The 27,739-nt window shown below is 41.3% G+C and overlaps 1 protein-coding gene across 1 annotated transcript; it reads right to left on the bottom strand.

The window, feature by feature from the left end:
• Positions 1-548: 548 nt before the first annotated feature.
• On the bottom strand, positions 549-27,739 carry LOC130120791 (solute carrier family 35 member F5-like). Its single transcript, XM_056289535.1, has 16 exons — positions 27,600-27,739; positions 26,594-26,659; positions 26,064-26,205; positions 24,844-24,993; positions 24,378-24,440; positions 17,458-17,539; positions 16,091-16,281; positions 12,230-12,311; positions 11,395-11,482; positions 10,153-10,217; positions 9,924-10,028; positions 9,056-9,215; positions 8,700-8,790; positions 4,623-4,777; positions 3,756-3,856; positions 549-3,030 (listed from the first exon to the last, which is right to left on the bottom strand). The coding sequence occupies exons 3-15, from the start codon at positions 26,196-26,198 to the stop codon at positions 3,775-3,777; spliced, it is 1,449 nt and encodes a 482-aa protein (XP_056145510.1). The 5' UTR covers positions 26,199-26,205; positions 26,594-26,659; positions 27,600-27,739; the 3' UTR covers positions 549-3,030; positions 3,756-3,774.

Below are 27,739 nucleotides of genomic sequence, written 5' to 3'. Positions count from 1 at the left end.
TCAGGATCTTCATCATTAGCAGTCGCTTGATTCTCAGCATTTTAAGGAATTCCAATCTACCAAAGGAAAAAGGTATTCTGACAGAAATTGCTGTGTAAGTCGTAAAATTGTGTTATTCCAAATTATGGCGGGCTCAGGCTGGAATTTTCCATCAGTTGTTCACTGCCTTTGATGGTATCTGTGATTATTCTAGGTCAGAGGTCAAACCAGTAGTTCCAGGGCATGTTGTGTTGTGTTTAAGGGGAACAGCAACACAATTGGAGCATTTCTAAAATTCCCCGATCTTCTGGCCTCAGACCATTTTAAGCCAGTATGATTTTGTCTTTTAAAGGGCTATGTGTGATATCTTGGCTTTTCTAAAGCATTATTTTACCAACAAATACTTTAGTTGTGTAACTGATAACAAGATTACAATATTATGCTGAGCAAGACAAAATCAGAAAAAAGGGTCTCATCCACCATAACACCAATATCTTTAGAGATAGTAAAAACAAAAAAACAAAAATCTAAATTGAAAAGCGAGACCAAAAACCATTTGGGACAGATGTAAAAAAATGTAGTTTTAATAGTGCAGCGTTAATTATGAAAACAGGCTTATGTAAAGTGATAGAGAATTCAAGCGCTTATGTTGGTGAATGTGGAGATACCATCACCGTTGGCCTTGTTTAAAATCTTCAGAAAACATGACCATGAATTACACTTCAAAAACAAAGAACATCGTGCTGATAAAAACAGTACCTGAGAAAGCAAAAAAAAACAAAAAACCTTAAAATAATATCCATGTTTCTATAAGCACCAATAATAAAAGGTCAGTCTACACACAGACAACATGAGCGGTGGAAATATTTTTCAACATGTGCTTCCTAAAACACCCAGATTTTGTGCTGAATAATTTCAATCATTGTAGACATTTGGTTTGCATTACAAAAAATATGTTAGAAAAGGCTAGAGCTTTCACTCAAAGTGCTCAACCCAATCCTTTAGCTGTACAGGAGGGTTATCACTTCTGCCACTTCAGTCCAGTCATAAACTGTCTCCCGTCTGTGAAGAATGCAACACAAACACTCCATAAAGATGCATACACAGTTGTCAGCAATAGAGGAATAACATTGATAACTTGCCTTCAATTGTACAATGTAGTGTGGGCATCCTGGGTTACGTGACAGACATTGAGGCTAATACAAATGTAGTGTAAATGCTTTTTCTATACACATCACATGAAATCACTAATACATAGGGGCAGATTTAAGATAAAATCAACATTAAATACAAAGTCATTATTAGACAATAATCATGGCACACTGTCCAATCAAGGAAAGTTGTAATCTCAGCTGCAACTAAACAAGTAATTTGGCTGCTAACCAAAATTTTTTCTGCAATTGTTTCCATCAATGAAACGTCTGAATAGTGTTGAACGCTTGCACTGGGCACGAGAAATGTAAGACTGCAAAGCAATAGAGTATGCTTTCTCACCAACAGGACTCTTAAGTGGTTTGTCTTAAATCCACAATAGAACATCAATACTTAGTTAATGTCTCATTGTGCACGAAATTTACCGCCATGTTGAAATGGAAACCGTTCATCTGCAATGACTATTGTTGTAGCTTATCGTGGGGACGGGTTTGTGATAGTTCACATTCAAACATGTGGTTAAAACCCACACACAACTCAATCACAGTTTGTCTTAATGATCCAGCATTGTCAGACTAATGTGGTTAGGAACAAGGTATGACAGGAAAGCTGTTCCAGCAAATGGTCCGTGGGATGTACATGTGCTTTCATTTCTCTTCATTTCTAATAACGGACTTGCACAGGATTCCTTAACCTAAATCAATCCTAGTTCTGTACTTAAAAAGAAATGATGGCTACTTTCTGCCGACAGTTATTATAGTCTAGAACTCTCCCCTGGCAGTATTAAGTATCATCTGAAGGACATGAGACCTGTGCTTAAGATCTCACAAAACATATCATTTACAAGGTCACTCCAAATATTCGGTTTAACCCAAAATGCCCAGGCTGAGTACCTTGGACTTGTCACTGTGTTGGAACAGTTGCACCCTTTTAAATCTAGCAAATTATTTGTGTAACTGTCTATAACCTGTCTTAAGAATCTCTCCTTAAACTGTACATTTGAAAATCCCAATTGGACAATCAAGAGGCAAGACATTACCTCTGCTAGTATTTTCCTGTGAATCTCTGTGAATGTTCAGGTCACACTTAAAATGGAAATACAGGTGGAATTAGAGAGGGCAAGGATTTTAGCTGGTGCAGGGTTCCTGTTGTTCAGGACAGTATGAAATTGAATGCGGTGAATAGGTAATGACCATCATCATAAATCTAACCCTGGTGATACAAATACCATCAGAAGAGGCCTCATGACTGGATTTGCTCTCTACCAGGGAAAAGAGCCCTGAATACTCACGGGCAGCTTCTTTGATCAGGTTACATGGATGACATTGTCTTGAATAACCTGGAATGGCTTGCAAACCATGAGTTAAGTTCTGGTCCTTTTGAACCCTCCATAATCTTTTGCAGTTTGTGAATCTGAAGTCTGGCTGCTTTGATCATACAGGCCTGCAAACACATTTTGACACTTTACTAGTCAGAGCCATTCCCTCCCCTAAATCAACAGGAGAAAAAAAAACAAAAAAAAACTTCTGTTGGGTCAGACCCTTTACAGAACATGGATGCACCTCCCACTGTTAACATTATCATCCAGCTGAACTTGTACCATTTCAAGTGGCCATATGACACTATTCTAAATACTGATTAAGTCCAGCACCTCGAGTACCGTAAAGTTCCTCTTTACACCGGAACACTGGAAAAAACAAAAGCTGAGAATTTCAGTCCAACAGCTACGCAAGTGTAGAAAATTTAAAAGGGGGGGGGGGGAGATGAATTTGTTGACAAGGGTCAGTCTTCCCAACAGGGTAGAAAATAAATAAGCTTATAAGAGGCACTGGGGTAGTTTCAACATCTCTTTCTGATAGCTCCAAGATTGTCACCTCCTCCAAGCTTCAGGTTCGCCACCTTAAGAGACAAAACAAGTGACATAGCAGGATGAGCAAATGTAACTGGAGCTGAAATGTACAGATTTACCACTGCTCACACACGTCAAACAGACACAGACAAATACAGACCTCTATGCTTGGATGCACACAGGACGACATATACACCGGTGGGGCCTAGACTTCCTATGTTAGCAACATACCCAACAGACAGGCATAAATTTACACTGAATTGCCTTTTATTGACTTCCAGATGACACCTCTATTAGAAACGACATGCCAATTTCAAAAGCTCTCTCTGACCTGCTGAAAACTGCTTTGCAGGTTTGGGGGGGGTGGATAAACGAGAAAAGACTGAGGAGGCCTATGAATAGTGAAGAGATAAACAGCTATACTGAAATCCTGACTATGTTGAGTGGGTGGCCAATCTCTTTTCTAAAATATTTGTGCGATCATCATCCTGCCCTGGTTATGTCCTGTCTCTCTTACTCACTCACCACCATGTCCAAACACTGAAGGAATCAGATAAATGCTTTGCAGATGTTTAAAGAGAAAAATCACCTGAAAGTGGGGCAATAATGTACCAGAAATTAAAATGTTCTGGTCCAAAACCTTTATATGGGTTTGAGAAAACAAAAGATTAAGTTCCTCATTTTACATCCCCACAATGTATTGAGAAAATGCAGTAAAACTAAATTCATAGTAATTTCAGACCCAGCACACACTAAGGGTTGGGTGGTCATGTACTTTGTGATTAGTCATTGGATCATGAGCAGAAGCTTCCATCATCAGGGGAGACGACATGTAGAGGAATAAGGCTTTCGCACTGTTCGCTCTCTTCTGGCAATCTGGAGGCGGAGAAAGTAGGGTGTCAATCATCATGACAGTCATCACCTTGACAACTATCATTAAGACAATCATCCATCTCTAATTTGGAACAAGCATTCAGAGAGGAATTAAGTACAGAACTGACAGGTATAGGACAGTCAGTCAAGCACATACATATAATTATAGACTTAGCAAAGCCCTAATATACCAATGAAAGCCACTGACCTTGTTACAGCATTAGAGGAGAACAGAGCGTGTGACTGTGTGTGTGTGTATTTGTGTGTGTGTGGTATGAACATGTTTGTGCATGCAAAGCTATGTCAGAGATGAGGTAAATTCAGTTTAGATCACTCAAGTTAGAATGCTACCTGAAACAACAATCCACAAACTAATGCTACAGCACATTCACTCTTAACAGCCTAAATGATCAGTAATACATGCTTTTCATAATATCTTAACAGAGTGGCTACAAAAACAGACATTAACAAGTAAAAGTTGTAAATATTTGAGACAGGATAGAAAACAAAAAGTTTGAAGGCGGATGTATAAATTTAAGACCTACATTACGAGACATCAGGACCTATTTAAAGAAAGATTTCCCATTTTTTCCCAATTTTGTCAAAATCTACCTTCTGTATCGACTGAATTTTAAGTTAATTAAACTTATCCCTGGTGTGTGGATGTGTGCAAACACACGAAAACTATTTAAATATCGCTCCCTTTCCCCCCATTATGTGTGTGTTTGGATTTCCAGATTCGACAATCAGCTCTCAAACGACTCCTTGCCTCTGAATGCGGTGTTTGCGGCAGATGAACGCAAACACTCTCCTTAGCCCCACCATGGCGGGATCCCAGTTGTTGTAGTGGCACAGGAGAGTGGCGATGAAGAAGGAGAGGAACACTGGGACTGCTCCAGCAAAAAACAGCCAGGAGAAACGCACCTGCCAACACACACACACACACACACACACACACACACACACACACTCACACACACACACACACACACACACACACACACACACACACACAGATAAGGGGAGAGACAGTAACATCTACTTTAATCAGTAAGAACCCTGCCTTTTCCTAAATCCTGCATTTCGTAAACAGCATCTGTTTTATCTGGCAATTAAGTTCACACATACTGCACAAAGAATTTCACTGGGCAGGTTGTGCACATGACACAGATATAATACATCTTTTTAAGGTTGAATATCTCAGTTGAGTAGAAAAGAGAAGTGAAGCAACTTGGGGACTGTAGGTTCCTTCAGTAAAGATTGCAGACAGGAAAATGAAGTAGTTTATATAATATGAGTCAGTGGAGACAAGACTCACAAACAATGGTAAACAAAACAAGTAAGAGCAGCACAGAGTGGAAGCCATCTGTCGTACCTTGATTAATTTTACTCTTCATAATATCCACATGGTTTACAGGGACACTCTCTTTTTGTGTGAGAAAATTATGTCAAAGTATTTCAAATCAAATTGGTTGGCCAAATCAAAGAGGTGGTCATTTTGCTCAAATTATTGCTTTACATGGTGATCAATTTTGCTGTTTCTCCATTACTATAATGAGAGATACATTAAGTAGCCTATACAGTATGTACTCTAAGTTTAAATCAAGGAAAGGTCCTTCTGTTAATTGCCATTTGATCCCTACTACATCTCAAGCTCTAAAATCAAGTCGATACTAGAAGAATTAACGGACTGCATTTATATGGCACATTTCTAGTCTACTGACCACTCAAAGTGCTTTACAATGGATGCCTCTCATTCATCTATTCACACACATTCATACACTGATGGCAGAGGCTGCCATGTAGGATGCCAACCTGCTCATCAAGAGCAGTTAGGGATTCAGGGTCTTGCTCAGGGACACTTTGACATGCTCTCTGGAGGAGCCGGGGATCAAACCAGCGGCCTTCCAATTACTAGATGACCCACTCTACCTCCAGACCTATGCCGTCCCATAAGGAGATGCATCTCTTGTATCTCATCGACAAACATGGCTCAGGAATGTTACAGAGTCATAAAATCATACTGAACCTCATATACAGTGCATCCGGAAAGTATTCACACCCCTTCACTTTCCCCACATTTTGTTATGTTACAGCCTTATTCCAAAATTGATTAAATTCCTTTTTTTTCTCATCAATCTACATACAATACCCCATAATGACAAAGCGAAAAAGGTTTGCTAGAAATTTTTGCAAATTTATTAAAAATAAAAAACTGAAATATTGCATGTACATAAGTATTCACACCCTTTACTCAGTACTTGGTTGAGGTGATTACAGCCTCAAGTCTTCTTGGGTATGAAGCGACAAGCTTGGCACACCTATATTTGGGGTATTTCTCCCATTCGTCTCTGCAGATCCTCTCGAGCTCTGTAAGGTTAGATGGGGAGCGTCGCTGCACAGCTATTTTCAGGTCTTTCCAGAGATGTTCAATGGGGTTCAAGTCTGGGCTCTGGCTGGGCCACTCAAGGACATTTACAGACTTGTCCCGAAGCCACTCCTTCGTTGTCTTGGCTGTGTGCTTAGGGTCGTTGTCATGTCTGAGGTCCTGAGCGCTCTGGAGCAGGTTTTCATCAAGGATCTCTCTGTACTTTGCTCCATTCATCTTTCCCTCGATCCTGACTAGTCTCCCAGTTCCTGCCACTGAAAAACATCCCCACAGCATGATGCTGCCACCACCATGCTTCACTGTAGGGATGGTATTAGCAAGGTGATGAGAGGTGCCTGGTTTCCTCTAGACGTGACATTTGGCATTCAGGCCAAAGAGTTCAATCTTGGTTTCATCAGACCAGAGAATCTTGTTTCTCATGGTCTGAGAGTCCTTTAGGTGCTTTCTGGCAAACTCCAAGCGGGCTGTCATGTGCCTTTTACTGAGTAGAGGCTTCTGTCTGGCCATTCTACCATAAAGCCTTGATTGGTAGAGTGCTGCAGAGATGGTTGTCCTTCTGGAAGGTTCTCCCATCTCCACAGAGGAATGCTGGAGATCTGTCAGAGTGACCATCGGGTTCTTGGTCACCTCCCTGACCAAGGCCCTTCTACCCGATTGCTCAGTTTTGCTGGGCGGCCAGCTCTAGGAAGAGTCCTGTTGGATCCAAACTTCTTCCATTTACGAATGATGGAGACCACTGTGCTCTTCGGGACTTCAAAGCTGTAGAAATTTTTTTGTACCCTTTCCGAGATCTGTGCCTCGATACAATCCTGTCTCGGAGGTCAAAAGACAATTCCTTTGACTTCATGGCTTGATTTCTGCTCTGACATGCACGGTCAACAGTGGGACCTTATATAGACAGGTGTGTGCTTTTCCAAATCATGTCCAATCATTAGAATTTACTACGGGTGGACTCCAATCAAGATGTAGAAACAGCTCAAGGATGATCAGTGGAAACAGGATGAACCTGAGCTCAATTTTGAGTGTCATAGCAAAGGGTGTGAATACTTATGTACATGCAATATTTCAGTTTTTTATTTTTTTTAAATTTGCAAACATTTCTACAAAACCTTTTTCACTTTGTCATTATGGGATATTGTGTGTAGATTGACGAGAAAAAAAAAAGGAATTTAATCCATTTTGGAATAGGGCTGTAACATAACAAAATGTGGAGAAAGTGAAGGGGTGTGAATACTTTCCGGATGCACAGTATACTGAAATGTTTTAGAGGCTGTCATCTTATCATTTCATCAAAAGCTGATCTGTATCTGGGGGCGTCCGGGTAGCGTAGCGGTCTATTCCGTTGCCTGCCAACATGGGGCTCGCTGGATCGCATCCCCGTGTTACCTACGGCTTGGTTGGGCATCCCTACAGTCACAATTTGCCGTGTCTGCAGGTGGGAAGCCGGATGTGGGTATGTGTCCTGGTCGCTGCACTAGCGCCTCCTCTGGTCGGTTGGGGCACCTGTTTGGGGGGGAAGGGGGAACTGGGGGGAATAACGTGATCCTCCCATGCACTATGTCCTCCTGGTGAAACGCCTCATTGTCAGGTGAGAAGAAGCGGCTGGTGACTCGGAGGAGACATGTGGTAGTCTGCAGCCCTCCCCGGATCGGCAGAGGGGGTGGAGCAGCGACCTGGATGGCTCAGAGAGCGGGGTGATTGGCCAGATACAATTAGGGAGAAACGGGGGGGGGGATAAAAACAAAGCTGATCTGAATCTGTGTTTAGCACAGTGGATGACTTGACTCAGACCCAGAGTGGCAGAGGTTGAATTGTGAACGTTCACACCAAGTAAAGCACAGTTTGACCCAGCCGTCAACCTGGACCCTTACCAGGGCTGTTATGCAGGGCAGACTAACTTAGTTTGACCCTTTAACACCAACTGTCAGCCCAGGTAGAATCTCCGGTGAGCACTGCAGTATAAAATACTGGCTTGAATATCCTGAGATTAAAACAGGACTAAAATAGGATTTGCCTGTTATGACCGAAAATAGTAATACAAAAAACCCCAATGTAATAAATTAGAAAATGCAAAACAATTGGATGAAGTAACAAAGATCTGACTAAAGCTAATAACATTCGGGCTAAAAGACGGCGTCTCACACATGACCTAAATTGCTGCCAAATTAAGTCTTTTAATTACACTCTGTTCAGACCTATCCTCTTGAGGTAGGAGACACATCAATGCCAACAAAACAAAGACCTAACTGCATAAACATCTCAACTACTTGGCAGAAAATGTGTTTTGCAACAAATATCCAACCATACTCAAAAAACCAAGATGCAACAAAACTTTCTTAAAATAATCTTTGGATATTATCTAAAATCTCACTTTTGCAATGAAATGTAGAGAAATCTCATTTCTAATTCTGAGCCCAGGAACTGCCTTCCTGATGTGCATGCTGATGTGAAACTTACCTTCTGCATGCAGATATCTGCCATAATAGAAAGAGGGATGGTGAGACTCAATGCGAGAGTCCCTATGAGGGATGAGGTGAGGAAACAGCCCCTGTGGACAGCAATGCAGCATTATCAGTCAGATAACTGAACAAGCCTTGGTATATTTTACAAAAGTTGAAGTATTTTATGAAGAATTGCTTCAGTTAATATTTACCCATGTTAGAGGGGAGTGCAAGTCTATAAAGCTACTAAAGAATGACATCAGCATGTTTAAAACTGTTCTCAAGTAGGCAACATGGCAACTTTCAAAATGTGAATCGCGACTGGCATGTTTCAAAACTGCCCGTCGCAGAAGAAAAGCTTTAGGGGCTGACCAGAGCCATAGGAACTCGGAGAGGACGGTTCCGATGAGGCCGTTGATGAGGATGTACGTCCACACCAGCTGGCTGGGCAGCTCAAAAGCCTCGAACCCGGTATAGTGGAGCAGGAGGAAACCGGGCCACAGAAGCAGCAGATTGAAAAGACCCACAAACCCTGGGAGACACACAGCAACTGGGACTCAATGAACCAAAACGGTTTAAGGTTCAGCATAATGGAAGGGCACCAATCATAAACCATAAATATCCATTTTGTGATTTCTCATAAGAGCATCATTTTCAATATTTCAGTATCTAGAGGCTGTAATTTTGAATGTTGAGTGCATTCAAATTCAAAGTTTGTGTTCCTGGGTGAGCTGAATAACAATCACACCCAAAAGGATACGGAATGGCAGCACAGTTATTGAGAGAATGCTTCATGTTAATTGTGAGTATACTGCTAAAAACAAGTCAGAGCAGAGTGATAGGGTTCTCTAGTTTTACAGTGTTGACATCTTAGCTGTCAATCAGAGCAGGCTTGTTAAATACGTTTGACACAGGAAAGACCCTAAAAGCCTGCGAGGGTTGCTTACTGAAATGTGTCAAACTGATTTGACACAAATGGGTTGTGTGATTGCGGCTAAAGCAATGATAATTATTTTACTACATGTAACGTTGGTAGATATCTAAATAAACACCAGTTTCTTTGACTTAAGGATTTTTTTTCACTTTTTGCCCACAATATAATTACATAATGTATTTTCAATCACAATATGCAGTGTAAATGAAAATGAAATACTATACTATTTGACGCAACTCATCACTGAAACTTAGATGAAACGGATATGCAATTTAAAAAGACTTATGACCATGAGGTTTGGCCTACCAAAGAACATGGGAATGTCCAGTTTATCTTCACGGTCCACCCTTCTCTTTATCATGACAATGTAGACAGCATACAGCGCAGCCCCTGCCAATGACCACAAAGAACCTTCCGAAGACACAATTACAGTACCAGAATTTTGGGTTCAGTATTAATTTTAAGGCATGCTAGCAAACAGCTGGAAAGGGTGAGATGTTTAATCTGACAATCTTTATTTTACACATCTTTTTACCTGTGACACCTTTTCCATCAGGGTTGTCCATGCTGGAAAAACTGACCAGGGCAACACCTCCCATGCTAGACAAAGAAATATGAGAGAAAGTGTGACGTTTGAAATCAAAAGTCAACCGATAGAACTACCCATGCATCCATCCATTATCCATACTGCTTATCCTGCTCAAGGTCATGGGGATGCTGGAGCCCCTCCCAGCAGTCGATGGGCGGCAGGCGGAGAGACACCCTGGACAGGCCGCCAGTCCATCACAGGACCAACACACACACACACACACACACACACGCGCACACACACCCCAGGGACAATTTAGTACGGCCGATTCACCTGACCTACATGTCTTTGGACTGTGGGAGGAAACCGGAGCACCTGGAGGAAACCCACACAGACACGGGGAGAACATGCAAACTCCACACAGAGGATGACCCCCAAGGTTGGACTACCCTGGGGCTCGAACCCAGGACCTTGCTGTGAGGCGACCGCGCTAACGACTGTGCCACCCCCAAGTGTTAGCTTTTACAAGCAAATTCTATCCAAAGGACAGAACTGTTGAGTGCTCATGACTTATGAGCATATTTTGAATACTGCAGGGAAATAAGTAGGCTACTTTAACTAAGCTGGTGATAAGCTAACAGCACTCCATTGCTGTGCAGTTTATGAGGGGCAGTTTATAAGTGTCACCAATTATGTTTTCTTAACATAGCAAACTGATGGAACTAATTCAAGAAATTAATTTCAACATCAGATACTTCCATAGAATAAAATTGCAGTTCTTTGTGAAGATAGTATGGTAGGTAACCTAAGGAATTAAACTGGTAAAAGAAAGAAACAAATAAGAATAATAAAAAAACACCATTATAGAGCCAATACTCCATATTTTAGAAATAGGTTGAGCTTTCCAAAATGGATACAGACCATTTTAAATGACAACTCTCCTTTTATCATTCATCTTCCATTTTCATCAAAATTATTGCTTTATTACAGCCCACCCCCAACACAGCTGCAAACAAAACCAACATTGTGAAATCAAAGGGAAATTGAATTAAAGTTGCCAAGGCTGGCGTTAATGAAACGCTCTCTGATAAGATTAAAGTTTGGTTGATTTAAAGCATGAATACACAGTAGACACACATTAACAACATAAAACCCAACATTAACTCATGGAGAAATAAACAAAGCGCACAAGCCTTGTAGCATGCTCCTCGTCTATGGCTGTCAACACATTTATTGTAAAACCCTTACCTCAGAGCCACAGCTAACAGTTTGGACAAGGTGAAGCGGTCACTGCTGTTACTGGGAAATATGGCTGCCAGGATGAGAGTAAACAGGCCTGCAGAGGAAACAAGTGCAGGAACAAAGTTGAATTAGGCTGTGTTTCAGCAGCCTGTCGGAACAGTTAACAGCAGATAACTCTGCAGGTTTGTAATATTTAAGGATTAAACAAAATATCAAACTTGAGATTTCATTTCACAAAGACTAAGAAATAAATGATGGGGGAAATGAGGTGACATGTGCTCTCAATTCCACCAAATTCAGTTGTGCTCCCTTCAAAATCATTATGTTTCTGTTATTCTTTTTTAAAAAAATTATTATTATTTTCCCCCTTTTTCTCCCCAATTGTACCTGGCCAATCACCCTGCTCTCCGAGCCATCCTGTTCGCTGTTCCACCCCCTCTGCCGATCCGGGGAGGGCTGCAGACTACCACGTCTCCTCCGATACATGTGAAGTCGCCAGCCGCTTCTTTTCCCATGACATTGAGGCATTTCGCCAGGGAGACGTAGCATGTGGGAGGATCAGCTATTCCCCCCAGTTCCCCCTCCTCCCACAAACAGGCGCCCCGATCGACCAGAGGAGGCGGTAGTGCAGCGACCAGGACACATACCACATCCGGCTTCCCACCCGCAGACATGGCCAATTGTGTCTGTAAGGATGCCCGACCAAGCCGGAGGTAACACGGGGATGCAAACAGGCGATCCCCATGCTGGTAGGCAATGGAATAGACCGCTACGCTACCCAGATGCCCACCATGTTTTTGTTGTTCTGACATACAGCACAATGGGGATCAAACAGGCTCACCTGAAGTGGATGACAGAATATTCACTATGGCAACTTGCGTGTCGGACAGTGCCTCCTGGTAGGATAGGTTGGCTAGAAACCACTGTGAGAGGGACGGAGATATTACACGGGTGTGACATGTGACATAGTATCTCTAACAGCATTCATGCACGTCTCATTTTAAAGTTACACACATTTCCCAGCACCCTAATTGCTAATCTGAATGAGTTACTGAACGATCATTAAGCAGGACACATCAACGCCAAAGGCTATTATTCACAGCCAGTAATATGAAGACATGGGCTAACATTTGGTCAAAATCTAAAAGAAATTGTGAGGACATCTGTACATTTCAACTCAGTAATAATCCTTTTGAATACTTTTCAAGACTTTGGCGAGTAAACCAAAGCCTTTCAAGACCTCATTGTTGAATAATATCAACTCTATTTCTGGTTCTTCAGGTGGGTTGTTACGCTGTTGTATGCACACAGGATGTCACACTGAATTGATACCATCATCTTGTGGGTGAACAACTCTTAGTTTCCTGACTCATCTCCCTCAAAAAAATCAATTAATTTAAAAGATACGGGACTAAAAGTTTCCGCAGGCACAAAGTGCAACCTTCTGCTCATTTACACCATTCATGACTGGCAAAAATGCAAGCCAAACGTATTAGTTTTGTAGTAGCTAAACACTTTCTATGCCAACTTACCTGCAAAGCAAGAAAAAAAAATATGGGAGCATTATATCTATATACATATTTTGTATTAAGCAAAGCAAGGCCAGCAAGAAACACAAAATAACAGAGAAAACGTGCTTTATGAGGGTTTTTTTTTTTAAAGTGTTTGCTGCATAAACTGAAAACGTACAAAACATTGTCTTTGTACCGGGTCTATCTTGAAAAGGCCCCAAACCATGTTATATATCTATTGCCCAATAGTGGCTCCAAAATAATTTATAGCAAAATCTAAAGTAGTAATGAATAGTTATTTGACTGACTTGATGGAATATGGCAACACATGCAGATGTCCATTGTAACCCATCAATTTAATTATATATTTTTATTTTTTTTATTTTGATATACTTTATTAATCTCCGTGGGGAAATTCCTCTCTGCATTTAACCCATCTTAGCTGTGTAGCGAGGAGCAGTGGGCAGCCGCCGTGCAGCACTCGGGGACCAACTCCAGTTCGTCTTGCCGTGCCTCAGTCAGGGGCACAGACAGGAGTATTAACCCTAACATGCATGTCTTTTTGATGGCGGGGGAAACTGGAACACCCGGAGAAAACCCACCACAGACATGGGGAGAACATGCAATCTCCACACAGAGGACAACTTGGGATGACCCCCAAGGATGGACAACCCTGGGGTTTGAACTCAGGACCTTCTTGCTGTGAGGCGACAGTGCTAACCACAGTGCCAATGTGCCGTCCAAATATTACTCCATTTATTTATTTAGCTCATTTTTTTTACATTACCCCAATCGATACTATACCATTATTGTATTGGTATGTTATTATACTATTCTAATGTTAACTTTTTATTATTGTCCTTGCTTGCATGTTCTTCACTGCTGACATACATATTCTTGGATGAATATTGGTGTTCTCACTACACTGCACACTATTTATTTACAATGTCTATTAATTTTCCTGAGTTGAGATTGTTCTTTAAGCCTTTTTGACCACACGATACTGGACTTCTAGTTACCAATAGTCATTTTGTCTGATTGACCACAGAATTCCTGTTCTCCCTCCAACAACACCAAACGTTCAGGTGAGAACGTACCATATTTCCCGGGCTTTAAGTCGCTGTTTTTACTTGTCTGACTGATCCTGCGACTTATATTACAAAACTAATCATACAATGTTATTTTGTGGAAAGAATACACTGCATTTCAGCTAAGACCACTAGACAGCGTGGGTCGACCCACAAAGCTTACTAGAAAATATCACGGGTTTGGGCGGGATACGGGTCGAAAAGTGACAAAGCAACGCTCCAAGTAAGTTGTAAAAGCCTTACAGAAACATTGCGTGCAATAAGCTGGGCTGTGCATTACTAGTCTACCTTCTTTTCCCCTCTCTCTGTCACTCTCTCTCTCTCAAACACACACACACACACACACACACACACACACACACACACACACACACACAAGCAGCTTTATCATCAATTTGCAATTGTGATTTTGGTCAATGCATGTGTTTTAGAGTGTTTTTTTTTGTTGTTTTCCTGCTTTTTCTCCCCAATTGTACTTCACCAATTACCCTAATTTCCGAGCCATCCCGGTCTCTGCTCCCCCCCCTTCTGCCAATCTGGGGAGGGTTGTAGACTACCACATGCCTCCTACGATACATGTGGAGTCACCAGCCGCTTCTTTTCACCTGACAGTGGGGAGTTTCGCCAGTGGTTGTAGCGTTTGGGAGGATCACGCTATTCCCCCTCCCCCCGAACAGGCGCCCCGACCGACCAGAGAAGGCGCTAGAGCAGTGACCAGGACACATACCCACATCCAGCTTCCCACCCATAGACACAGCAAATTGTGTTTGTAGGGACGCCTGACCAAGCCAGCGGTAACACGGGATTCGAACCAGTGATCCCCGTGTTGGTAGGCAATGGAATAGACCACTACACTACCCGGATGCCCGTGTTTTAGAGTATTGCGGCTTCACCTAGGAGTTTTTTCCTTAAGTGGTATCCTTAGCTTTTGTTTACACCGCCAAAACTCTTTTTTTGGTCCGATAGCAGAGACGTGTGTGTATTTGTGAGAGCAAGAGAGAAAGAAAGAGACAGAATAAGTTCACGTCTTTAATGATAGGTTACTTGTTTTGCTGCTATTCAACAATAAAGAACACCACTGGGAACAATCTGTCTGTTTATTTAGTAGCCTGGACCCAGATCTATCAGGCTAAGCTGCAAAAGGCTGTGTCTCGTAGTCCGTGTATGATGCTGGGCAAACAGCCCAAACACAACATAGTGCAACGCCGCTCACTTTGCTGTACCCTAGGCTAAAATTTGGAGGTCTGTGGGTCAGGTTGGGTTCAAGTGGTAATTAACGTACATTTTAGTGGGTCGGGCAGTGTGGATCGGCTCTCAGAATGGGTTGGGTGGATGCAGGTATTAAAAAAACCCTCACCCACGCATCACTACTGTACCACCATATAAATGTGACTTACACACCAAAGCGACTTATGTTTTTTCCTCGCAATATCACATTTTTTGCTGAGTGCGATTTGTATTCCGGTGCAACTTGTAGTCCGGGAAACACGGTATTTAAAAAAAAAAAAAGTTCGTTGGGGATCATCAGGTTAATAACATCCTCAATGATATTTAGGATTTATCCGATGACCATTGCCATGAAAATGTTTTGCCTCGTGGTTCCAGTGGATGAATCAATATCTCTCCCCCATTTTGAATCGCAAAGGTCCGTTTTGGACAACTGTAAGTGAATCGGACACAAGCCATGAATTTTTCATTTCCAAACATATACAAAAGAGTAAAAGTAAAGTGAGAAGAGACAGGGGAGGATTGCAAGAGGGACAATATTAACCCTCAAATTTTACTGGCTCAAGGCCTTAATAAAAAAAAAAACATCCTGAGTTGGCCATGTTTCACATCTGTCTTTGTGGTCATATAGTTAATGTTATTTAAACTTATATAATTTGACACTATCCTAATTAAGGACAGTCAACAGTGCTGTTTTTTTCAGGCTATATCATTCTAATAATGAGCTCTCTCAATACTTTTTGACAAAAACATTTTCAAACCTTCATCACTTCGGCAGTAGCAATAACAGCAGCACACTACTGAACCTGTATCTGAACACAGCAGTGTAGTTTTGCAACCTGATGAGCCAGTCTATCAATGGCTGCCCCTACTCACCACAAAACAGAAAAAGAAACTGATTTTGGCCACATCAGTGACAGTCAGCTTGCCCATGGTGCGAAGCATGGTCTCATGGTCCTTGGCAGCTGGATAGGACATCCGAGACAGCTTTGCCTCCAGAGCTTGAGTGGAGGGCAGTTGCCGTACTTCCATGATATTGCTAAAACGCACACGCTGCTTTTTGGGGGCTGCCATGAGGGAGAAATGGAGAGAGAGGAATAAACGTGTGGAAAGTATAGGAGAAAAACAAAATTTTATTGAAATACCCGAGTATAAACAAAGACACGTTTTCCACACTCCACATTTGTAAGTCCATACATTGTCCTACACAAAATATTAAGCTTATAAATTACTAATGCAATGGTTGAGCAGAATCCAAGGCTGGTCAATTTTCTTGCAGGTGACATCCTGGAATTTAAAACTCAATAAACACACTAATCTGTTCTCCAAAAACCATTTGTGCATGTCCCCAGGCTGTGTAACCGTATCAGCCAGCTACAATATAGAGTTCAATTACAGCTCTCTACAATCCATTATGAAGAAGTGTGAGAACCCAGAAGCCAAAGTGATCATCATATTTGACCATTGTTCCATGAGTACAGCCTAGACTGAAGAAGTGTAATCCTATTGTTTCTTATCATGATGGTATGTGAGAACAGCCTGAGGGTTGTTCAAAAGGTCAAACAGAGGTTTCTATGCTATATACTGAATTTTTATTGCCTCTAAACAGAGGCACTCCATGTCATTTTGTAGCTCAACACTGCTCTCTGTTGTTCAAAATTATATTATCATCCATCCATCTGTTGTCGAAACACAATTCAGGGTTGTGGGGGGCTGGAGTCTATCCCAACAGGCATTAGGCTGGAGGCAGGGAGACACCCTGGACAAATTGCCACTGCAGGGCCTACACACACAAATCGTGCAAACACCATTCACACCTATGGTAATTTAGAGACTCTAGTTCACCTAACATGCATGTCTTTGGATTGTAGGACAAACACTAATTCAATGAGCAAATTCCACACAGATGGGCGGAAACAAACCAAGGACCCTCTTTATAAGAGACAAGCAACAGTGTTCATCACTAACTGATATATTATAGCTGCTATATGCTATAATAATGATGTATTACTATATTTCTATATACATTATAGTCACAATGACATGATAATATACAATATTCTATTCTATTCTTAGCTTATTCTAGCTTATTCTAATTTAGCTCATTCAACTTAATTACAAAATATATGTACACCTGAAAGAAAGATGATATTAATTTCACAGTGCCCTCATTATTTTGCTGAATCGTCTCTGGTTTACCATTACTTAAAGGCAGAAAATAATTGCTTAAATATTTTACTTACAGGTCTGAGAGTCTCCACTGAAACGGTATGAATTCTCTGCTGGCATATCCTGAAACTTCACAGGAACATACAGGGGTTCACTCTACGAGAAAGGAGGAGATGTCTGTAGCTAACATTATTTTCATTACCTTGAAAAGGTATGGACAGACACAGAAAGGTACGTCTAAACCAGAAAAACATGCTAGTGAGGTGACCTCTTTAACCTCAGGTGACTCCATCCCACATCTACTTTGTATTGTGCTGTACAGCTATACAATTCAGGATGTTAGCCCAGCCCTGCTACATACTTGGTGTTCTGCACTGTCAGCCAACTGTGAAATGATAAAAATTAATAATTACTTTTTAATCATTAAAGATATGAGGAGAGACTGCTAGCAACTAGAGGCTCAAACAGACATGCACCAGATGTGCATGCAATTCCATTCACACTACACTGAAGGGTCTGTGTTAGTTTGGCGTTTCATGCATGCACCCCCCCCCCACCCCACCTTTCAGCTTTCTCTTGGCCTTTAATATCTGTCTTGCAGATATTTCCACTTTTGACTGCACGAGTTTTCATCTCTCCCAAGCGTTTGCGCGATTTCTCGCCAGGAGTTTAATGCCATTTGCCTGTCTTGATATTCTTTGTATGCTTTAGCAGCTAGATAGCTCAGTAGGTAAGCACACCAGCTTTCACGCCAGAGATCAGGGGGTTCAAACCCCGGTTGGGACGAGTATCCAGTAATAGTCTGGCTTAGACTCCTAACACTGGAGGTAGTTGGTAGAGGTAGTCTGTAGAGGTAGTTCTCTACTATTCTAGAGGTATCCAAAGGAGTTGAATCAAATGCAACTGGACTTGGTATATATCCGTGAAGACGTTTCGCCTCTCATCCAAGAGGCTCCCTCAGTTCGTGCCTTTCTGACTAGACCAAGCTAGTCTGACTGGCTGGTGATGAGACTCAGAATTTATCCTCGTTGGAGGATACCCCCAATGACCATCGCTGCTAAACAAATGCAAATCAATAGCTCCGATGTCGACGGGCGTGGCTGGACATCGGAGCACAGGAGAGCCACGCATATCAATAGCTCCAATAACGACGGGCGCGGCCAAACATTGGTACACAAAAGAGCCACTCATATCTATGGCTCTGTTAGCGATGGGCGTTGGTAAACATCGGAACACGATGGAGATCTATAGCTCTGACAACGACTCCAGAGAGGATATCAATTCTTGATACCAAGTCCAGTTGCACTTGATTCAACTCCTTTGGATAACCATGACCTGGATGAATGAGAACATTCACAGGCATGCCTACTAGAGGTAGTTGGCTTGTATACAAGCCAGATGTATGTCGCTTTGGATAAAAGCGTCTGCTATAATTGATGTCTTGTCTTCTGAATTGTTGGTAGAGAGTGGGCTCATTTTGACAACCCCTCTAAACAGTAAACATTTGGTTTTCCACTGGTCAATGACTCGAAGTTTATCAGTCTGCCCAACCAACATGAGGGCTGTGTACTGACAGGATTTTAAGAGAAAAGGGAAATAAATGAAATTGTAAATTTCCAAGACAAATTATATAAATGTGGGTAATGGTGGATCTCCTTGCACTACCTCTCTTCAAAACAAGCATCAATTTTGTCATCTGGAGTATGCGCAGTCGGTGCGCTTGCTATGCATACAGTCCATGCAGTCACAAATTTTGGGCTGCGTGCGAACATCTTCATAGGAGTCGGACCCTTGCGGACATGGGCAGATGACGACATTTATGTCATGCGGACCAAAGAGGACCCTCGCAGACACAGGGAGCCAAGATGGTGGCAGAGTGGTAGATGCTTTTATGGAACTGTCTCCAACTTAAACAGAGAAGTAGCATCAGATCATCTGCTGAAACGCAGTAATATCACACACCTCTTCAGCTAAACACTAAAGTGAAGGTCGCCCACCCGTTATGCCTACAAAATTGCCTTTCTCAAAAAAGGATAAAAGGAACAAGAAACCGCAGACAACATCGACTGAGGCGCAAGGCTACTTGATGGATAGTCTATTGAAAACCTCCAATCTTGAATTAACTTTCTCTCTGCTGACAGGAAAGACATAAAAGGTACAATACAAAACATGGTTGACAGAGTCAGCAAAGCCAAAGAAAAGATAGCCAGCCTTTTGAAAACAAAGTTTTGAAGTTGGTGCATTACAAAAGAAGGTGGAATCTGCACCTATGCTGAAGAAGAAGAGGTGGAGGTGAGAATGAAGGTGATTGACATATGTCAAAACGTACCTCCGGGCTATAAAGAACAATTTCTGGAAGTGAATGATTCAGTTCACAGGCTTGCAGAAAACACCCAGCCAAAGCACAAGCCTGTGATGTCAGCCTTCACTTCTCTGAGACATTTTCGCGACATGGCCTGGAAGATATCCAAACACTCTGAATACCTGAAGCAAAGAAATCTCCACTTCAAGGAGGAGGATCACAAAAAATGGAACCGATTGTGGCCAATAATCCTGAAAGCCCATCAAGATAAAATTGCTTACTTTGTCGGAAGGAGAGCATTTGTGGATAACAAGAAGATACACTAATTGATCTGATACCTGCATTCAGATTCAGCTAGGATAAGTTCTGCTTTCTGCACATAACAAGCTTTCAGGTTACAGTGACAGTTGTTCTGTTTAATAATTTCTTTTGTAAAGTTCTTTTCAGTTAATGCTCAAGGTTTGAGAGACATTACTAAAAGAAAGGCATTATTTCTTCATGCAAAAAACTTTGATGCACACTTTCGTCTGATCCAGGAAACCCATTCTGTTGATGAAGACTATAAATTTTGGAAATCGCAATGGGCGGAGGACTTCAGAATGTCACATGGAAATCAACACTCAGCAGGAACACTAACTCGTAAACATAAATCAGTGTGAAGATCATCCTTACTCAAGCTGACCCATATGGACACTGCGTTCTTATGGATCTGTCTTACCATATTTTTATAATTTGGGTCGTTTATGGCTATAACAATGCTAAGGAAAACAAGGAGTTGTTTGAAACTTTAAAAACTAATCTAGATGCTCTTTTAGAAAGATTCTCTGATATGAAGATTACTTTGGGTGGAGATTTCATTGTTACTCTAAATGATCATGTTGATAGATGACCAAGTTGACAAAGAAAACTGATTCATTGTATGAATGGGAGAAGCTTAATTGATATATCCAGAGTCAGCAATCAAAACTCTATAGAATTTACCTGGAAAAACAAGTCTGGCTCTTTACAGTCAAGAATAGATTTCTGGTTAATCTCTAAATCCTTATGCTACTCACAGTGTAAAATTGAAATTATTCTGGCTCATCAAACAGACCATAAAGCCATACTGATTCTGAATATGTCATCAAATAGAGTAACTAAAATGACTTCTGCTTACTTGAAGATCAATAATTCACTCTTACTCAATTAATCTCTAAATTTAATGATTGAAAATAAGATAACTGAGTATCTGTAAATGGCAGAAAGTGAAAACACTTATGGGAAATATTTTGTACTTTGAGTTAAGTAAAATTTTAACTGAAACAGGTGCAAATATTAAGAAAGATGAGAAAAAAAGAAAATCGTTTGATTGCTGAATTCATTTCAGTCCTAAATTACATTATTGATGAATCTCAGAATGGCTTTATGTCTGACTCATCGTTAATATCTTAGACTATTCAGATTTAATAGTAGATAATAGTGTCATTCTTTTTCTAGATTTTCGCAAGGCCTTTCACTCTATGGAGCATCAATTTATAATTAAAGCTCTTGATTTATCTGGATTTGGAGAAAACTTTAAACAATCAATATGCACCTCATATGCTTTTGGGAATAGTTTGATTAAATGGCTCCACGGAATGAAAAAGATTTAGAATGGAACAGGAGAGCCGTCAGGGCTGTCCACTCTCCCCATATTAAGTTTTACTTTCCATACAAATTTTAGCATATTACATTAAAAAAACGTAACTTCAAAGGTATTTTGACAGTATGGAAGGTAATCTTTCTGAGTCAGCTAGCGGATGATACAACTCTATTTTTACAGGATAGATCTTACATTGATATTGCAGTTAAATTATTAGACACATTTTCACCAGCCTTTGGTCTCAAACTTAACCTATCCAAATATGACTTGCTTCCCCAATAATGCATCTGTGGTGATTCTTCCAGGCATGAATCCAAATTGTTCTTTCCCTGTAGTCATTTCATTCCTAAGTCTTATTTCAATCACTCTCTCCCATAACTTCATTGTATGTCCCATCAATTTTATCCCTTTTTAGTAGTTGCAATTTTGAGTATCACCTTTATTCTTGTAGATTGGTACCAATATGCTCTTTCTCCATTCCCCCAGTCTATATTATGTTGTTGAAGAGTCTAGTCAGGAACCCTATGCAAGTATCACCTAAGTAGTTCCAGATTTCTGCTAGTATATTGTCCCGTTCCACAGCTTTTCCATTTTTCATCTGTTGCAACGCTTTTATCACCTCATCCCTTGTAATCTCTCCCACATCCTCTTCGTTCCTTGGAGGTTCATCTGAACTTAAGTATTGCCATTTCTAGCATTTTACAAGCATGACACCACACAGGCATCTGTATGTTCAGACCATACACAGACATACAATTTACCTACTTGTTATTTTTTCTATACGCATGCATAAGAATGCAACAAGAAAATCTAAGCCAGGTGGGACACATGTTCTGGGCATGACCCTTTCAACAGTTACTGGGGACATATATTTAATGTATTCTCACAAGTCTGTAAACAGGAATCAGGAACACTTTGTCATTTCACTTCATGCACTTGCATACATGAAATGAAACGAAATGCCATTTCCCCCAGCCTACAGCAGTACAACACAAAGACAAAAACACATCCAAAAACTACATGAACTCACATATCCAAACTAGCAAATATGTCAAAACTAAACAAGAAATCACTGTCCAAGGGAACGAATGCCAGCCAGGATGAATGTCGGAACCGCCGGTTTGCGTGGGCTAGCAGTTAGCTTAGCCCACCCGCTTCTGCGTCCTGTCAGACCACCCTCGGCGTTTCCTCCTTGGGTGCAGTTCCAGCCAGGGGGCCGTGGTCCCTGGGTCCACTGGACGAAGCAGACCAAGCTCTCCCAGCCGATCCAGCACCAGCTCTCCCAGCCAGACACCCTCAACACACCTCCCCGGACTCCTCACGACGACATAAAAAACACCAGTCAACGCCAGGTGAAGCCATTGCCAGACCCCCCTCGCTGTTATCGGAACTGCTGGTCTGCATGGGCTAGCAGTTAGCTTAGCCTGCCCCGTTCTCCAAGCCGCTCCAGCGCCAGCTCTCCCAGCCATCAAACAAAGACAAAACTTAAGACACAGATGTCGACAAAGATACTGCATGGACAGTACTGGGTGAGACCACCGCAAATGTGAATTCACGCTGCCATCTTCCCACACCGAAAGAAGGTGTACAGACCATAACCATAAACCATAAACAGACCATAACCCCTGATTTTCACACAGCCATCTTTGGCATACCACCCCCTAACTGTAAAGTCACAATTTTGCAGGCAAATGCTTCATTGCTAGCTCACAGACTTATGCTTTTTAATTGAAAGTCAAATAAAGCTTCATCATTTTTGCAGTGGTTAAGGGAGGTGCTGTCCTTTCTACCTTTAGAAAAGCTCCAATATAAAATATGTAAAACGTGCAAAAACTTTGCTTTGACCTGGAGTCCTTTCATAGACTTTATTGAAGGTTTTCCCTTTAATTTAATGTACTTTTTTACCTGGTTGTAACAACAATATTTATACAGATATATGTGTACACTGTTATATTGTCTTCAAAAACAAAGTTATCATGTGGAATTGGAATAAGAAGTCCATGCATAGTCCTTTTTTTAATTATTATTTCTTGAGCCTTGGGGAGGAGGGAGAATTTCTACATGTCTTTTTTTCATTATTTTGTTGTTCATGTATCTTGTATACCTGTTCTAAAAAACTTGAAAATCAAAAAATAAAGTTTTCAAAAAAAAGAAAAGAAAATCAAACCAAAAATTATGTTTGTTGTTGTTTTTTTTGGTTTTCCCGCCTTTTCCTCCCCCGTTGTCCCTGGCCAATTACTCTACTCTTCCGAGCCGTCCCGGTCACTGCTCCGCCCCCTCTGCCGATCCGGGGTGGGCTACAGACTACCACATGCCTCCTCCAATACATGTGGCATCGCCAGCTCCTTCTTTTCACCTGACAGTGAGGAGTTTTGCCAGGGGGACGTAGCACATGGGAGGATCACATTATTCCCCCCAGTTCCCCCTCCCCCCCGAGCAAGCACCCTGACCAACCAGAGGAGGTGCTAGTGCAGCGACCGGGACACATACACACATCCGGCTTCCCACCCGCAGTCACAGCCAATTGTGTCTGAAGGGATGCCTGACCAAGCCGGAGGTAGCACGGGGATTCGAACCGGCGAGCCCCGTGCTGGTAGGCAACAGAATAGACTGCTACGATACCCAACATTATGATTTGGTTTTTTTTGTTGTAATATTGTTGTTGTTGTTTTTGTTATATTGTTGTACTGCTTTTTTTTTTGTGGTATGATTGCTGCTGTTCTGGTTTTTTTTCTCTCGGTCTGTTCGAGTCTAGTTTTCCCTCTTGTCTTTGCTGTGTCATATGTGTCTTCATGTTGATCACTTGCATTGCACTAAACACAAATTAATGGTAAACCTGTTGTAGTTCCATTGTGTAAATAACGTTTATCAAAAAAAAAGCTCGTGGACACAGAAAGTATGGATTGTCCTTAAGACGAACCCTTTATTTGACCCTAATTGACTAAACGTTTCAATTAAAATCATTAATTTTATAACAACAAATTCAATACAGCCATCATATGCTATGTGTATAATGCTCATGATAACATTTATTAAACCAGTAGAGAACCTGAACAACTTAGCTGGCTTACCAAAGAGTTGTTCACAATGGATTCTGTGGTGCAAGGAGCAAAATAGGCCTCAGCATCTGCAAACTGTAGCAAGACAGAATTCATTCCATGAGCCGACTGACTGAAAAAAATCCAGTCAAACCAAGGTTTCTAATACAGAGCTGAAATTCTCCATAACAATCAAGGGTGGTGGCTAGAATGTCCTCTGAATCAGGATAATTCTGGGACATCAGAATCCCTAATAGGTATGTGGGGTAGTATACAATAAGTAAATAAATAAATGAAAAGAAAGGGGAAAAAAGCTTGCCTCTATAAACTATTTCTTTTTGTCTCCAAGCCTTACACACGTTACAGTGGTGATATATTGTTATAGTCTTAGTCTTTAGTCTTCCCAACACCTCACCTAAGTTCAGCACATAATTCCTATCCTTCTTCACTCAAGATACATCTTGCCCCCCTCTGGTGGAAGTGGGCAATGAATACTTACAAATGCAGAGCGTCTCCGTTGCAGGGTGCCTGTGCACTGCTGCCTCCAAGGCCGCCACAGCAGGAAGCCCATTAAGTACAGCACAAACATGGACGTTTTGGTGAATGTGCTAAAGAAGGGCTTGTTGTACTCTTGATGCTTGAATATATACTGAGAAGAAGTGACCATAGAAAGCTATTAGTCAAATTACATAAGCCCTAAGCCAACAAGTCCCACCCAGAACCTTCTCTTTCCCCCATAATGCATCCCTCTTTATATTGTAGCTGATTATAAAAAGCAATAATGGTAACAACGACTAAAGGCATAGCAAATTTGTGTTTTCCATCATGGGCATTCCTGATTTTCATTTCTTTTTTTTAATTATTTTTACCCCTTTTTTCTCCCCAACTGTACCTGGCCAATCATCCCACTCTTCTGAGTTGTCCCGGTCACTGCTCCACCCCCCTCTGCCGATCCGGGGAGGGCTGCAGACTACCACATGCCTCCTCCAATACATGTGAAGTCGCCAGCCGCTTCTCTTCACCTGAAAGTGAGGAATTTTGCCAGGGGGACGTAGCGCATGGGAGGATCACACTATTCCCCCAGTTCCCCCTTCCCCCTGAACAGGCGCCCCGACCGATCAGAGGAGGAGCTAGTGCAGCGACCAGGATACATACCCACATCTGGCTTCCCACCCGTAGACACGGCCAATTGCTTATGTAGGGAAGCCTGACCAAGCCGGAGGTAACACGGGGATCTGAACTGGCGATCCCTGTGTTGGCAAGCAACAGAATATACCGCTATGCTACCCAGATGCCCTGCACTTCTAGTAAATTCTGTTCAGAGTGAAACAAAGCTGGAAGAGAAAAGGAAGACACCCAGGACAGATTATAAACCAGGCTCAAACCAACAATGCCTTTAGCTGTTAAAGCATTAATGTAAAGTATAGCACCAGTTCATGTTTTGCCTGTTGAAACCATCCCCTTGCATGCTAGTTCCTAAGCAAATAAAGTACATAAATATTACAGGTAGAAGTTGATGAGGTCCCCCTGTTGCCCAGTGAGAATGCACATTTCTCTCAAATCATCGTGGAGTATAGCTCTCATATCTACTTGTATTTTAGAGGAGAAATTAATTCCACGTATTTAAACCAGTGACCATGTTCTGTACTGGGCCTTGGGAGAAGACTAGAAGAGCATGAAAAGGAAAGATTAGCTGACTGACTGAAAGAGTACCCTTACTGAGGTAAGCTCAGAGGAGGCTACCCAGATGACATCAACCAGGAGGAGTATTACTACTCCAAGGGCCATACGTCTCCTCTGGGCTGACGAACTGCACTGAGAGCCCATCCGGTTCATGATGAACACCCACACCATCTGGACACTGCGGGATAGAGAACGCACATGCGTGAACATGAGCATGGAAACAAACACACATGCCTGCAAAAACATATACAAATGCATACCTGTACACATGTGCAATTTCTTACTATACTGGTCATCATTTGTTTACAATTGTACCCTGGGCTCTCTCAGAACTCCATGATAGTGTGGTCTTGTAAAAACCAAAAATGACATTCCAACTAAAGTGACGTGACCAGTTATTTTATGAACGGAACATTTAGCAAGAACATGGGGTAGTATTATTACAGACAAAAAGGTAAATTCCAAGAGCAGGTGCATATTGTGCTTTTCATCACCTACCCTGTCATATGTACATTGTTAAATGTTGGATATGTTGATGTAAATCAATAATTACAATATAGCAGTACCTGCAAATCCTCTAAAAGGATTCTTCTATGAAAACTTCTGAAAGGCCTTCTCAGTTGGGCAGGACTCTAGATGTAAATAGGAAACATTACTAAAAATCATCCAGTATGAATCTTCTACAAGTTATTTTTAAAACAGTCATATTACTGTGCATGACTAAATATTGCCGCTGGGATGAAAATCCAAAAGGATAAACTTCGCAGCCCAGCTGAGGCAATTTATAGGTTGGAGTGTGATATAGCTAGATGTAGAACTGGGAATGAATGGAAAAAGGCACATGCCCAAGTTTAGCTTAGTGAAATGTACCCAGTTAAGTAAATTGCAAAACACAAAAAGCAAATTAATAGCATAATAATTTTTAGGGCTACCATGGCCGAGTTCTGTCCTGGCAAAGCAATTATGTAAATTAATATCTCCACAATTGGTGCTGACGGGAAATAGTTTATGAGACGATATGAAGTTAGCCAAGTCAGTAAAAACCTAAAAGCATTCCGTCATTCCTCACTGATTTTGTTTTTAAAGTAATTCATCTAAAATACTAAAACTTCGATACTCTCTTAACAGTTGTACACAGAATGTACAATAAGTGAATGAGTTTGCAGTATAAAGTGTACGTGGAATTGTAATGGATTAATAGCGCCCCCGGCAAAAGAAAAAAAATCAAAATGCAAATCAAATTATCCGAAGACGTCATACATTCAACAAGCTTATGGTCAAATGAACTACGGACAATATCTCCATTGCAAAGCAATTAAGCCTTAACTAACAAGCAAGTTAACATGTAACTACACCAACTTATGAATTGTTGGTCTAAAAAATATGACTTTCCAATTTAAGGTTAATGTCAATGTTACTAGAAACGAGGATAAACTCCGACAGGAGCTTGCTTTCGTCAATATCTGCTAATTTAAACCTCAGACCAAAAGCATTTTCCAGTTAGCGTTACCGTTAACATTTTAGCCAAATGCTAATACGCTCGTTAGCTTGTAAAGAGAGAAGATACGTTACCTGGTTTACGGTAGAAATCATTTATTCCGCTACCAGCATGACTCAATCGTCTTTTGACAAATAATATCGGATATATCGATTGATGAACAGCTATTACAGTGAACCATTTGACAGCCTGGTGGTTGTAAACATTGTGTTGG

This window comes from Lampris incognitus, chromosome 11 (genome assembly GCF_029633865.1).
Source record: "Lampris incognitus isolate fLamInc1 chromosome 11, fLamInc1.hap2, whole genome shotgun sequence".
NCBI lineage: Eukaryota > Metazoa > Chordata > Actinopteri > Lampriformes > Lampridae > Lampris > Lampris incognitus.
The sequence above is the reverse complement of the archived record's forward strand: the minus strand, read 5'-3'. Positions and strand labels throughout refer to the sequence as shown.